At 38.5% G+C, this 15207-nt stretch overlaps 1 protein-coding gene and 1 pseudogene across 3 annotated transcripts; both read right to left on the bottom strand.

Moving 5' to 3' along the window:
* Nucleotides 1-2368: 2368 nt before the first annotated feature.
* Nucleotides 2369-6281, bottom strand: LOC143889587 (F-box/kelch-repeat protein At1g22040 pseudogene; annotated as a pseudogene). Of its 2 annotated transcripts, none has more exons than XR_013254859.1 (2): nucleotides 6134-6281; nucleotides 2369-4208 (listed from the first exon to the last, which is right to left on the bottom strand). The product of XR_013254859.1 is annotated as an F-box/kelch-repeat protein At1g22040 pseudogene, transcript variant X1 (transcript). The 2 variants fall into 2 exon arrangements; XR_013254860.1 differs by having other exon boundaries at nucleotides 2369-4263; nucleotides 6134-6214.
* A 4405-nt stretch (nucleotides 6282-10686) lies between these two features.
* On the bottom strand, nucleotides 10687-14502 carry LOC143890714 (uncharacterized). Its single transcript, XM_077395395.1, has 3 exons — nucleotides 14385-14502; nucleotides 11701-12418; nucleotides 10687-11497 (listed from the first exon to the last, which is right to left on the bottom strand). Exons 2-3 carry the CDS (start codon nucleotides 12096-12098, stop codon nucleotides 11005-11007), a joined length of 891 nt encoding a protein of 296 aa, XP_077251510.1. The 5' UTR covers nucleotides 12099-12418; nucleotides 14385-14502; the 3' UTR covers nucleotides 10687-11004.
* Between the last annotated feature and the right edge of the window lie 705 nt (nucleotides 14503-15207).

Here is a 15207-nt window from a genome sequence, read left to right as displayed (position 1 = left end):
TTCCATGAACACTTCTTCCCTCTCCCTCCGTTGTCTACCTCTCCCCCTCAAGTATCATGGAGCTTTTTAAAGCCTGAAACCACAAAGGTTTTTGAACCTGAATGGTCCCAAGCCTATGACAGTGCCTTCCATTTCCAAAATGGCAGTAGTGTAAGGATAATAGACCTATTATTATTGCTGCTGGTAAGGAGGATATCCTTGTCCTCTTCCATTGCCTCATCCGTGGCCACCATCACAACTTTGTCCATAATAACTATTCGTGACTAAATAAAGCACCTCAAAAGTGTCCTGAGAACTGTGCGGGGTCGTGGAAGCTTAGATGTGCTTTCAAAAGATTTGGCCACAGAAATCATACCATCAAGTTGGAAGAGAAGAACCCGACGCTCGACAAACATTTAAAAGGTTGGCTGAATCGGAATAGATGGGATGAAATAGTGTAGTCATAACCAAGTCCTGAAGGGTATATCATACTTTATCACTATCATCCACTAGATAATGGATGGTCGTGCACTGATCCAATAGAGCTTTCATCTTCCAAAGATGTCCTTGTATAGAGAATTTTCCTTGCTATTTTACAAGGGTACCCAAACTGAATTATCTCGGCTTCAAACTGCTCAGGACAACGGGAATGCAAGGCTTTCCACAGTTCCCTAACAGAAGTTGCATCAAGTACCGGGACAAGAATAGTCTCATCCTAAATATTGGGGTCGGGATACCCTATGTCATAAAAAATAAAAAATAAAAAAACAAAAAGAAAAAGAAAGTACCGGGACAAAAGCCTCAAGAGAGAGTGGAATTGATCCACGGGACAAGCAGTAATTAGGACTAAGCTCCTAACAATGAGCGACGGTGGCAGTAAAAAGATGGAGAGAACCTCAAGAGAGGCATAAAAACTGTAAGAAAGAAAAAATAAGAAAGACGTACCTTGATCGAGATGTGAGCCTACGGATCCTGATCTTCTCGCTCTGATACATGTAAAACCTAACCTTTTATATGATGAACACAAAAGGAATAGAGAAGAGAGGAGGAGAGACATGCAGGAGTAAACACTCAGTTCTTTATCATCATCATGAATAACAGAATACAGATTACAAGTCACATATCTATGGAGTTGGTCGAAATGAACAAAATACCCCTACCACCAATCACGACCATTTCTAACAGAAACTACATTATGCATAAGGGAAGTGATATATTCGCCCCCTTTTCTTCCCTAGGCCATCCCCTCTACTGTATTTATGCCCTCTACTGTATTTATGATGTAAATCCCCCAGACCTTGTTAGACTAGGATCCTTTATATCATCATCTGCACTGAGCACCCCACTTGAGGGAGACTTTCAAAACTGATGAAAAACTGTGAGCATGACTAGGTCCAGCAAACCTCCAAAAGTAGAATAGGGTTTCCCTCACTACATCTGCGGTAACTCACCTTGGTTAGACTTAAGATTTGAAGGCCATTCCCTAAATTTACATGGTTCTGCTCCTTACAGCATCTAATAAGAACAAAGAACACTTCCAATGATAACCAGTGAGTATGGCTGTAATAAAGACCAATAAAGAGAACGCCAAAAAGAACAGACCAGCCATGTTGAGCACAAAGGAATTAAATAATAGCTGAAGAAAGACAAATAATAGACAAAAATGAGTAACTGATCTGATATAAGTTCTTGGTTAAAAACCAATAAAACAGTTAAAAATGAATTATCACTTGGTCCGAAATATAAGTAATTAGTTGATTACTTGAATATGATATATTTAAGGATTTTTAGATATTTAAAGTCGGGAAATCTGGCTTAAGATCAAACTAGATTCATTTAAGATATACAAAACGTGCAAAATATAAAAGAGTGTAAATGCCAACAATACCTATTGTTCTTAAACAAATACATTTCAATTCAAAATAGTGGGTCCTTAGTATTTCTACTTATCTGATTTATTCCCTGATTTTCTTATTCATTGAGATTTTACACTTCACAGAACTGGCTTAATATATTTAATATCAAATCAGACTAGTATGAGACATTCAGCACACACAAAACTGTAACAGAGAATGCTTAAAGATTTCAAAATATTCCTAAAGAAATATAGCCTGCAGTAAAAGATGCCAAGATATCGATTGCAGCTGGGAAAAATGAAGCATAATAGCAGGGGATTGTGGTATACTGTAACAGTGTAACGTGGCTCCAGACTGCTGTTTGAATTTCTTTAAATTTGGGCAAAGAATTTATCGCAAAAATTCACAAAAAAAGAAAAGAAAATGTACATTCCTAGATCAGCTGAATGTCTGACCAATAAAAGTAACAACACATAATACCCTATCAAGACAAAACACAAGTTACAAGCTGGCTACATCATACCTTTATAAAATACTTGAGAGGCTAACAAGCATAATTTCAGATTTATTAATTAACCAAACATATGTAATTTGTAAGACCACCATGTACAAAGACAAAGCCACTTTTGGGTAAGAGGCAGCTACATTTAGGTAAGAAACTAAGAATCAACAGGACGATAGGCCTGCATCAACAACTATCCAAGAAACTTCGGGTCATCCTTTTCAGAAATTCATACTGACTACATGATACTCCCTTTACCAGAAGGCAGAAGACATTTATCAAATACCTTTCTGGTCCCAACCCAGTCAAATCATGTGTGGCCAAAACAACCTAAGGAAACCCATAAAAGCTGACAGTAAATTGCTATGTTGAAATAGTTAATCCATTCCAAAGCAACTAACAGTATATAAGGAGGCACTATCCAAGAGCTTAATATACTGTTAGATAACAAGGACCTGACAGCCGACAAGTTCAGCTGACCCAAAATTCTTAGTGGCAATTATCTTCCAAACATCTACTTCTGACTCATTGTGTTCACAAATGGAGTTGATTGGAGGAGAAAATGAAGTTGAAGGGAAAGAAACTACATGTTGTGGCAACTCAACCCGCAATACTGCAATTTCATGATTAGAATCTTTTGTTATGACATGGAGTTTCCCAAAGAACCCAGCGAGTAAATACGGTGACTCTGAATCCGTGAAATCGCGAATTGGAACCTTCCCCACGACAACTTTCCAAGCATCCTCTTGGCAGTCATATATCTTGATCTTCCCACTGTCTAAAGAACTTGAAGGATCTAATGCGTATAATTCCCCGTCTACTACAACACTCAACTTAGTCCCCGCCTGCCTTGCGGGCCAACCCTCTCCCATACCGGATGGCATTTCAACCCATGAGTTTGTCTCGGGATCATAAATCTCTCCACCAACATCGACGAAGAATGGCCATGAATATAAACTCTGGGGCACACATAACCTTCCTCTATACGAAGTCATTCCGGTCGCAATAGGCTTTAGCATGTCAGCTAAAAAGGCAGTCGGTAACACCTGCGCTCTTGAGAATGGCATGCTTGGTACTTGGGTCCATATCCCCGTTTGTGGATCAAATACTTCAGCAGATTGCAATGGAGTTAACCCACCTCTTCCCCGACTCACTCCCCCCACTACATAAAGTTTGTTGTTTAACAGACCCGTCTTACAATAAGCCCGACCAATGGTCATGGGTGTCACTTCACTCCACACATTTAAACACGGATCATATCGCCAGACACATCTCATCACTGAAGCTCTAGAGAATCCCCCTAAAACATAGAGGCAACCACCAACAGTCCCAACAGCGCAACCACAAAATGGCATTTGATCCAATGTGTCCTTCCACCCGAGTAAACCTTTTATGAAATCTGCAATCTTGTAACTTGAACCCGGCATATTCCACATCCGAAGCCTAGATAAGCCCCTCTTAGATTCTTCTTCGTAATCAACATTGGGCAATGGCGGCAACCTCTGCCATCTTTTGGAGACAGGGTCGAGCGCGTGCCATATAAGCTTGTCTTCTTCAATCTTCGTCAGCATATACAGCCATTCCTCTGTTGTTCCAAGTTCTGTTCTCAGCTGAAAGACTTCGGAACTTGTAACAGCGGTTTTCCAGCTCCGTGACACTAATTTCATATTCAAGTAGCAAATTCTAGGTAATCTTGCAAGAATCTGAAATGATATCTCATCGGGAAGGCTGGGGATCAATCTTGGGTTTTCATCATTAAAGCTTGATGACATTCTCTGCCTCTTGCATATCTCAATTTGTGAAAACTCTGAGTAGTCGCAGGTCCTAGCCTTAGTACCAGCCAAGCTCAAGAATGCCCCCATCAAAAAATCCTGACAAACACTTAAGATTCAGAGATAATCCAGACTTCGCCAAATTCGTTAGGCCCTGTTTGTTATAGATTTTGAGAACCGATTGTGAGTCCAATAATCAGTTTTGAACTCACAAGTCAAAAAAAAAAAAAACTTCTGGACTATGATTTGTGGACACGGACAAGAGTGTCGCGTGTCGACACGGACAAGGAGTGTCGGACACAGCGAGCTCCCAAAATTTAGAAATGGGGAAACGCCTAAAATAGAATGTACATATAATCATGATTTGTGGACACTTATACACATACATATAAAGTAACTAACACTTCTAGCAGTACACTTAGAAGTGTCTAAAGGAGTGTCGACACGTGTGGACACGGGTGTCGTGTCAGACACGACACGACACGTGTGAGGGCAATAAATTCAAAGTGTCAGCCAAGTCATAGTTTTTGGACTCACAATCAGTTCCCACAATCAAAACAAACAGGGCCTTAATCTATTCCATGTGTTGGAGTAACAATGTCATCATTCCAACTAACAAGACCAATTCTGAAATCTGTTCATGAGAAAAAATAAAAGAAAGGATAAACATCTAATTTTGGTAGTAATGGTCAAGAAGTTTGGTGGCAAAGAATATAAATTAATAGCACTTCTGAACAAAGTTGTTGGAAAATCAGTATACAAAGCAGCGAAAATCTCCTACATTCGCAGAATTACCCAAACCCCCTTCTTCTTCAAAAAAGAATTAAACAAATCCTCACAAAGGTGCCATTCAAAAAATGGTTTAAAAGCTTTGGGACACACCACCCAAATCATACATGTTTCAAAATGGAAGTTGGAAAAGCTAATACAAAGCTTTCGAAAACCATTCAGAAAAAAAAAAAAAGTTTTTGAAAGCACAATTCAAGATACAAAGATTATATAATTCAACAGCAGACAAATCAAAAACCCAGTAAACAGCAATAAAGTCACCCGTCAGATGTTCCAAAACTTCACAAAATATTAATGACAGACAACAAAAGAACAAAAGAAAAACTGAACATCTAAGTCGGAAAAACCATTTCACGTTTAACTTTTTATAAAAGCTCTATCAGTGGTAAAACAGTGTCGAAAGATTCATATTAGGCCCTGTTTGGAATTGGATTGTAGGAATTTTCCTGAAAAGTTTGGGAAGGAGAAAAAAAAATTCTAAAATTTACTACCTGTTTTACAGGAAAAATAAGTTAATGAGAACCAACCCTATACAATTTAAGATGATGTTCCACTAAATTAACCATAATCATATGTATCATTTTGCTCTAAATCTTTTATTATTATTATTATTCTTGAAAGAAAAGATTTTCCATCAGAAATGTTTTTCTTGCAATCCAAACAGGGCCTAAAGGAAAAAAGAAAAAATGCAAAATATTACAAAACCTCAGAAAACAGAAAAAATCAAATAGGAAACTTCAAAATATCCCCTCAGTTTCAATTAATTCACAAAATATTTAGCATAAACTCAATAAAACAGTACAGAGCCATCCCAAGATCACCTTTCCAATTGAAAATTGAAAAATAAAAGCCAACATTTCCCCAACACAAACAGCAAAATGAAAACCCTAACACACAACATCCAAAGTGCAAAAATCATCAACCAAACCCTAAAAACAGAAGGAAAAACCCAAAACTCAAAACGCAACTTTAATAAACACAACATCCGAAATGCTCCATGAAACCCTAACAATTCAAAACCCTAATAAGAGAGATAGAAAGAGAGAATGCAACTAAACTCAACCAAAATCATAATTCCCCAACACAAACAGCAAGATCAAAACCCTAAAATATAATATCCGAAATGCAAAAATCATCAACAAAACCATAAAAAAAAAAACTCAAAACTCAATTTTAATAATACAAAGAAACATCTCGAATTTAATTTTCATAGACTTTCAATGAAGAGAAATTACCTCTCAAAGAAATCGGAAAGATAACTAAACCCTAATCAGAGTCTTTCAGTGGAGAAACAAATTCAAAACAAAACCCTAATACGAGAAGGATTCGGATGGGTGGAGTTATCAAAAAACAAACCAAATAAATCCATCTGTCGTGGCGGATCGTTGGCCAGACACGTGTTATGCCGACATTCCCAAAAAAGGAAAGTTAGTTTTTGAAAGGTAATGTTGCTTACCTAGCAAGTAGCAAAGTTGCTACTCCAAAAATAAAGGCAAAGGGGTTAAGTAAAAGAAAGAATCGAGTGATATTATTGTTCCATGTGGGGACCACTGCTGTGTTAGTTTTGAATTGTTGAACAGAGGAGATTTTATATGGTGTAAGCCCTTATAGTCTCTTATTTTTCAAAAAGTACCAAACGGACCACACTATAGGATGATCCAAACCGTCCATATGGAAAGGCCATAAGGTAAATAGGGTGTGCCCCAAAAATCATTTCCATAGCACAACCTATTTACATTATGGCCCATCATATGGACGGTTTGGATCACCCTATACTGCGGTCCGTCCAGCACTTTTTGGGCTTACACAGTATAAAATCTCTGAAAAGAGTAACTAGCTAGGTTACCATTTGGTAAGTTATTAATCATATGCACCCGTTACCAAATTCACCCACCCCTTTGTCTCCCTTTTATCTTTTCTTCTTCCCTGAGATCACAATCTTTCAACCCCCAATCTCTCTCCCGATGTAAAATCTCAAAGGAGCGCTCACGAACAACCGCCAATCTCTCCACCATTCTATAGACCGACTCCAACCTGAGAGGGGATATTGCCACGAATCGCATTTCGAGAAAATCTAACTCTCCATTTTCGACGGTGTAATCCTAATCAATTTCAATCTTGAATTTTATCAACTAGAACCTGGATTTTATAATCCAAGATTATAAAATCACAGATTTGGCTGATTAAATCCAAGTTTTTGCATATAATTTTATAAATTTATACTACGTAAAAGTGATTTGCTTAAATTCAGTTTCTTTTGCTTAAAATCCAATTTTTTGCTTAAAATCTAGGTTTCTGCTTATAATATTATTATAAATGGGATTTGCCCCCCTTATGTATAAATCCTAGCTCCGCCACGGATTGGGGCAATCCGTGGCAATTGTCTAATGCAATAGTTTGTCGATGAAATGCCTTCTGCGATGGTCCCTAGCCAATCCCTTATGCTCTGTTTGGTTACTTATTTTTCAGAAAAATATGGGGGAATGATCTTCTCCTATTTGCCGAAGGTTGTTTGGTCGCCATTTTAGCAATTTTGGGGTCTTTGACCACGGAGGTTGTTGAGAGCTGATCAAGTGATGTGGTGCCCTCTAAATTCGCTCCCCAAATTTTACCAAAACGTAGAAATTTGAGGAGAAAATCTCGAGGAGATAGAGTTGAGAAGACGTCTGGGAGATCTCCCCCAAATCTTAAGCAACCAAACAACCTTCCCTACATCCTCTCCTAATCTCCCCGTTGATTGATCTTCTTTTGATCTCCCATTGACTTCTTCTTCTCCTAATCTCCCACCCATCCACAAGCAACCAAACAGAGCATTAATTTCTCACATTTGCAGCCCTTTTTGCGTTGTGATTTGGATCCTTGAATTTCCAAATCAGGGACCACAGTGAAAAAAAATAGATTTCCAAATATGTTGTGGAAATAAGTAATTGGAAATCCACAGCAGTTTCCTTCAACTTCTTTGCTCCTCAACCTCTCCCCTCCAATAAGAAGTACCCCTTCCCTCTTTGTCTCCCTCAACATGAGATGGCGGAACTATTCATTTTGTATTCAAAACTTAAGTCCAAATACAAATACAAAATATGAGGTATCCAAAGGGGCCCTTAGAAATGGGTCACATCCGAAATTCTCAAATGGGATTTGCTAAGGCAATTTCGCGGTTCATTTTGGCACAAGAGAACAACCAACTCAAATGAATTAAATGAATAATCCAAAATGGGCTAAAAAGTGAGCTTGTGCCGCTGGTTTCTCCAGCAAAAGTGACCGCGCCTAACAATATACTATATTATTAAAACGATACATATAGGGATTTGCTAGCGTCCATCGCAGAAGGCATTTCGCAAATGGTATATTGCATTTGACAGCAGCCACAGAAGCTCACTTTTCAATCAGATTTTGTCTTCATTCACGAGGTGGCTGCTGTCAGATGCAACAGACCATCCGCAAAATGCCTTCTGCGATGGACGCTGTTAGGCCTAAAATCGGTAACAGATACGCCAGTGACGTAAGAGCTGAGTTGGAGGACCTGAGGAGCCGAAATGAAGGAGATGAGTCCTGCACAAGGAGCAAACGAGGTCAGAAGACCAACCCGGAGTCGTTACTCCAGACAGGCCCTTCGACACTCAAGTCAGTATGAGCAGGAATGCAGAGCCTGTTTTTAAGAGTGGTGGGTGAGAAATTTATTACCCTTGATTATGAGCCCTGGAAGGCCTTTTATAGATGGAAACCTGGGGTGGTTCGATTACCTGCCCCAGGACAGGTGTCGACCTGTTATAGGTTTAAATTTACCTACTCTTCAGGAAATTACTAGATTGCCCTTGTGCAACAGTTGGGCATGTGGTGGGCCATCCCGGGGCCACGTGTCGACAACTAACTGGCTGCTGTTTTTTATACCCCATCAAACGCTAGCAAATCCCTATACTATAATATAGGGCCCGTTTGGATACCTCATCCATTTGGATTTAAGTTTTGGATACAAGACACATCAATCATCTTCATGATCATGTTTTAAGAGAGAGAGAGAGAGAGAGAGAGAGAGAGAGAGAGAGAGAGAGAGAGAGGTCTCGTTGTTGCTAGAGCAACGTCGAGGAGCAGTGATGGTGAAGGAAGTTGCCACAAATATTGATTTCCAAATAATGTCTCGCAGAACAGATTTGAAAATTGGAAATTTTTGCACTGTTGTAGCTGATTTGGAAATCTAAGGATCTGATCCAGTTCAAAATATCAACTAAATCCAAATCTAAATCTTGTTGGTATCCAAATGTGGCCTAAAAGTGAAGCCACACTCCTACTATTTAAGGGACACTAAAAGACAGATAACAAAAGTTTTAATTTCAATATATAAGGCAATAAAAATAAATAACCAAAGTTTGAATACAAAACCAACTGTGGTCCTTGATTATAAAAATTGAAGACTTTCGAAACAATGATTTTCAAATACAAAAGCGAGACTCTATCAATCCAATAAAATCATCTCTACTATTGTCTCCCTCTCTTTTTTTCCCAAGCACCTCCACCAATTTAGATGGTTTTACAAGAAATCTTTTTTTTACATGGAACATTTTCAAGATCTAGTATGATTGTAATTTTCCTAAAATGGAATTTTTTTTAATTTTGAAAAAATATAGAAAATGATTGTCTAAGGGCATCTTTGAGCTGTGGGCATGATTTTTCCAAGCATGCCCATTCAGCACTTTGGCACTCGTCACCCCTTTGAGTGACTAAGTCAGCCTTCTCAGCTAGCAATGCTCTCAGGACAAGTGAGCTAGAGAAGATAAGGGGACAGAAGCCCGCTGGGGAACAATTGAATACTTGAGAACATTTAGAAGAAACAAGCACTTTGTATTGCTCTCAATGATATATACTTTGTTGCACAATGGGTTCTTGTAGTGGTGAACCCGTGGGACACTGCAAGCGCGCGCGAGCAGTGGGTTGTAGGGTGCTAGTGTCATTTTTTAAAGCACTTTACACTTTGCACGACGATGGAGGTTTTTCACAAACCAACAGCCACCTCGTGAATGAAGACAAAATTTGCTGAAAAAAAGAGCCTGGGGTGACTGCTCTCACATGCAAAAGGCCAAGTGTACGGTGGAGATTAGAAATTAAGAAGAAAGGATCACAGTTTGTGGTTGGTAATGCGGGCTACCTCGTTCGTAACAAATTTCACATGGAAGTTTTTTTTTTTTTTTTTTCCTGTTTTGTGAAGTTCTAGAAGGCTGACACCTGGCAGCAAAATCATAGATGGGGGCAGTTGCATCCGTGAGAACTTCAAAACCTCATTTATGGGAATAAAACTCCTTGGAAAGGGCCACGAATCTCTACCCCCTCAGCTGTATTCCAAAAATATCTGCAACCCCACATTAAATATCTAAATATTGATAGTTTGAAACCAGGGAGTGCCGATATGAATTTGCTTTTTCTAAATGCCACTCTAGAAAACAAGAGAGGGGGTAAGGTTGCTCCATTGTGGCCGGGTTCAAGTCAAGTCATGGAAACAACCTCTCTGCAACTTTTAACTTTGGATAACAAGAGATTTTATATGATCTTTGCGCCTTAAGTCTAGTATAGTGGGGCAAACTTCTTAAGATGATCCAAACCGTTCATTTGGTAGGTCTTGCTTTGGACAGTTTAGATCTAGCAAAGGTGGGACCCAAGCACCTCATTGTCTTACAATGTGGTTGCTATTCAATCACATACCATTAAAAAAGTCTAAAAGGGGCGTTTTAGATAAGCAAAGAGGGTGCAATTATCAGACATTTTAAGAACCCTAATCACAGACTTCAGCCAAAAAGAAAGAACACTGAAACAGTGAAACTTCTTCATTAGAATTTTTAAATAATAAAAATCAACACCCATATGAATTGCAATTTTTTCCTACTAAAAAGAGAAAAGAATAATACACTCAGTCGAGAGAGAGAAAAGAAAAGTCTGACTACTCTTATCATTTGAACACTGTTCTTCTAGAAAGTATAACATCTACTCAACTCTTCTATTATCCCAACAAAGAAAAAGCAGAAACAAAAAAAAAAAAAAAAAAACCAATGAAAAAACTCAGTTTCTCCTCCAAAGTGAAAAGAAAAAAAAAAACCCAATCATTTTTTTATCTGATCTAGCTGTTCACTGGTCGAATTGTGGGTATTGGCATTGGAAGAAGAGAATTTGAACTCATATTAGCAAAACAGCCTCCTCCAATTCCCATTCCGACGAATGACGATTCCGGAATCGGAATCAATGCATTTTCGTCCACCTTTGTACCTTTTTCTTCTAAGTTGTCTATATTTTTGGGTTCGGATTCTTCTTTCTCCTCCTTATTTTCATCTCTTTCATCCGGGTTTTCGACCTTTGGCCGAGGTGAAAATAATGGTTCTTCTAATTGGATGAGTTGGAGGGTGAGTCGGCCATTGGCTCGGTGTGCGCGAAAGAACTCGTGGTGCTTGACTCGGACCTCTTGAATGACCAACCGACCTTTACTAGGGCACGATCTTTTTAAAACCCATGGCATGTGACATGGCAAATCACCCGTTCGAGCGAGGAGAGGGATCGGTGGTGGGAATTCCCTTCTCTCTCTTGACAACCTTCTCCGAATTCGTCCATAATAATACCTGTTGAAGTATAAATGATTAAACAACATCAACTTTAACGGCTTAAGCTTTTAGAGTAATTGGTAGTTTCATATGGTATAGAGCTATTGCCTTAGGGAACATCCTGGGTTCAAAACCCAACAAGTCCTTAATATTAAAAATTCGTGTGTACATAGTACAAATGATTAAATAAGCTTTTGGAGTAATTAGTTGTTTCACATTACCTCTGAGAAACTTTTTCTTTTTCTTCTTCTTCCTCCTCCTCCTCCTCCTCTTCTTCTTCTTCTTCTTCTTTCTTTGTATTGTATCCATTAGGAGATAGGGCTTTTTTGTCTTTCTCTAGGGCATTGGTTTCATCCATCAGGAAAGTGGAAGGAGAAAGTGGTGGTGAGGAAGATGAAGATGAGGATAATGAGGTGGAAGAGGGGGAAGAGGATAAGATGTTGGGTTTGATACAGGTAAGGGAACGGTTGGGTTGATTTGGATGGGTGGTGAGGGTTTTGAGGCCTGGTTCAATATTGGTAAGTGATGGGTTGTGTCTTTGGATAGGTGGTTTCTCTTTTTTGCCAAAGAAGAGGGATTTGAAGGACTTTGGCTTTGGTGGGTCTCCTGAGAAATCCATGTTTTTAGGGTATATAGAGAGAGACTTCTTTGTGAGGGGTTTTAGAAAGGGAATGAAAATAGGAGAACGGGCGAGCGAGGAAGGAGGTAGGCCAGCTGGGGTATTTATAGGTCCATGCAGGACACTTTTTGTGGTGGACACTCTGGCCCACAAAAATACAACGAGAGAGAGAGAGAGAGAGAGAGAGAGGATTTTGAGAAGAGCGAACAGAGAGTCTTTGTATCGAAAGGGGGGAAGAATATGACAGTGACAGCTAGAGAAGAGAAGGCTCTAAAAACGTTACGTCACAATATAGATATGTGGATAACAGAGTTGAATATCTGCATCAGAGAATATCTGTGGATTAATTACCTTAATCAATGTAAAGAACAGAGGATTATTAGACTAACATACCTAGTCTAATGATTTTGGCACTACCATGTTTTGATAATTGCACTAATTCACCTGTCTTTTATCATTTAAACAGCTGTTAAAGGCTATTACAGTTCTCAGAAAGCTCTCAGGAGACGATTAAAAATAGATGGATCAGGGCAATTATCAAAACAAGGTAGTGCCAATATCAGTAGTCAAATGCCTAGCTATATAGATTTTGTTTGTAGGGATTAGCCGGTGACCAACGCATAATAGAGCAAGACAAAGTCTGTTGAAAAATGAGCCTATGTGGCTTCTCTCACATGCAAGAGACGGCCCACGAAATGCCTTATGAGATGGTCCCTAGCTAGGTATTTGACTACTGATATTGGAGGTGGAAAGACATATAAAGGAGTACGGTGACAAAAGCAGAACTCTAGCATGCAAATGTGGGGGTGTCAACGGATCCACTTCGGATCGGATCCACCTATGTCTCAGTAACAATCCATTCAAATCCCTTATCAGTTGGATTGGATTCGGAGTGTTCTTCAGATCGTACTTCCCATGTCCCAGTCACGATCCATTTCAAATCGGAATGTCCATGAGTGTCTTAGCTAGTAGGTCCTACTTACTTTATACATAGTTAAAATTCTCAAAAGAGGGCAAGGTCGAGTTGCAACAGCAGCAATATAGCGGATTATAGACTTAAAGTCAATGATTGGAGAAGGAAGAGAAGAGGATGACTTAAGAGTAGAGTTGGATGAATGGCAAAATATTGAAAATAGAAATAGCTCGAGAAATATATATATATATATATAGCTTATTTTTACTAAAATACCCTTGAAATAATGCTTAATATTAAAAAAATTAAAAGGTATATTCAAAAAATAATATAATAATATCGGATTTCAAACCGTACCACGGGCTTTTGTTAGTTGTCTGGATTCGATCGGGATCCTAGTAGTGTGTCTAGGTCCTGTCCATTAAACTTCGCATTCTAAAAGTCCACCGGATTGTCTGGATCCATGGACACCCCTATCAGCAAATGACATCTCATCCAGCTCAAAATGGCATCTTTGGGTCTAATTGGTGACCCACCAGATTAACGGCCTTGATCTTCATGTGCATGGCTTGGGGTGAGATTCCAGCAACCAAATATAAAGAGGCGAGTGACATTAGCACAACTAACATAAATACCAATCAAAAGGCATTTCGCGGCTAGTTTGTCCATGTCAGACCACCCACTTCCTGAACGAGGACAAACAACTTTTGTCTCCATTCATGAGTAGGGTGGTCTGACATGCACCAGACCAGCCGCGAAATGCCTTTTGCGATGGACACTAGCAATTCCCGTAAGTTAATAACTGTTCATTTTATTTTGGGATATGCTAGCATCCATCGCAAAAAGGCATTTCGTGGATGAGCTGTTGCATGTGAGAACAGCCACAGGCTCACTTTTCAACAGAGTTTGTCTTTGTTCACGAGGTGGCTCCTCTCACATGCAACAGCCCATCTGCAAAATGCCTTCTGGGATGGATGCTAGCAAATCCCATTTTTGGATTTTTATATTATTTCATCAAAAAAAATGTGGATGTGAGTTTTCCGAAATCCAAAATTATAGAATGTCAAGAAATCATATTTTATACAGAAAGAAAAATATATGAAAATAAAAGAAAAAAATTAAAGAAAATATAAAAGAAAAAAAAATTAAAGAAAAAACATGCAGATCTAAATGAATATTGGGTTATTGTCTTCATGAGAAGGAAAGGACTTTTCATAAAAATATTTTACCCATCAAAAAAAAAAAAAAAAGGAAAGGAAAACCTATATTTCAATAAAATAGAAGAAAAAATAGATATTGTATATACAAATATTATATTTCTATGAAAAAATCGAAATTTATGAATACCCATGAAGATCAGGAAAAATTTTTACCTCTGAGAAAATCATTTCTTCTGTTGAAAATTAGGAAAAAAGATTCAAAGAAAATATTCACCATTTTCTTCTCTTTCTTCTTCTGAACTTTTCTTCTCCCCATTGCTCGCTATTTATTAATTCCCAAAGGCAGCATTAGGACGTAATCATGGGGTTAAATAAGGCTTAAGCAATCTAATTAAGTTAATACACAACTTCTTATGGGCACGTGGTTTGAAGTGGCACACTAAATGCAACACGCGTTTTGTTAAGGGTATTTTGGGTATTATATGATATACAACGGGTCATTGGCCCCATCATAGATTGTGAGACAATTGTGATGAACGGTTCAGATCCATTACACACGTGCCTTGAACGATTACAGATGTTGGGACCATCTATAAAAGTTATACACTGATTACAGATGTTGGGACCATCTATAAAAGTTATACACTGAAAGTGGGTGTATTATCATCTCTTATGTCTACTTGGTGTACAGCCTGATCAATGATAGTTTGAATAATTTAAACAGTGTGGTTTTTGGGCTATGGGCTCATCTCAGAGGTGACTCAGTGATTGGATGGTCAAGATCAGTTGATATGTGCAACAATTAGATAGTTTATATTCTGAGTTATTGTGTATGTTATGCATAAGGGATTATTCTTCATTACACATATATCTTCTCCTTGAACTTTTATTTAGTATGGGTGTAATCCTTATAAGGTCTCAATGTTCTACCAAATGCGATATTAGTGAAATGTATGGAATACTAGAATGAAAGGAGCCTTTGGGAAAATGAGATGAAAGGCACTCACATTGGCTGGACATCACCAAAATGCATTTA

This window comes from Tasmannia lanceolata, unplaced genomic scaffold (assembly GCF_043159265.1).
Source record: "Tasmannia lanceolata isolate RefF3 unplaced genomic scaffold, GAP_Taslan_0.1 ptg000013l, whole genome shotgun sequence".
In the NCBI taxonomy this organism is placed as follows: Eukaryota; Viridiplantae; Streptophyta; class Magnoliopsida; order Canellales; family Winteraceae; genus Tasmannia; species Tasmannia lanceolata.
This window is presented reverse-complemented; position numbering and strand designations above follow the sequence as displayed.

Bases quoted from the DNA above. Each gene is read 5' to 3' on its own strand.
- LOC143890714 (XM_077395395.1), bottom strand. From the start codon at position 12,098: ATGGATTTCTCAGGAGACCCACCAAAGCCAAAGTCCTTCAAATCCCTC. The intron at 11,498-11,700 runs GTAATGTGAAAC...ATACTTCAACAG, and splicing joins AAAGAAAAAGTTTCTCAGAG to GTATTATTATGGACGAATTC.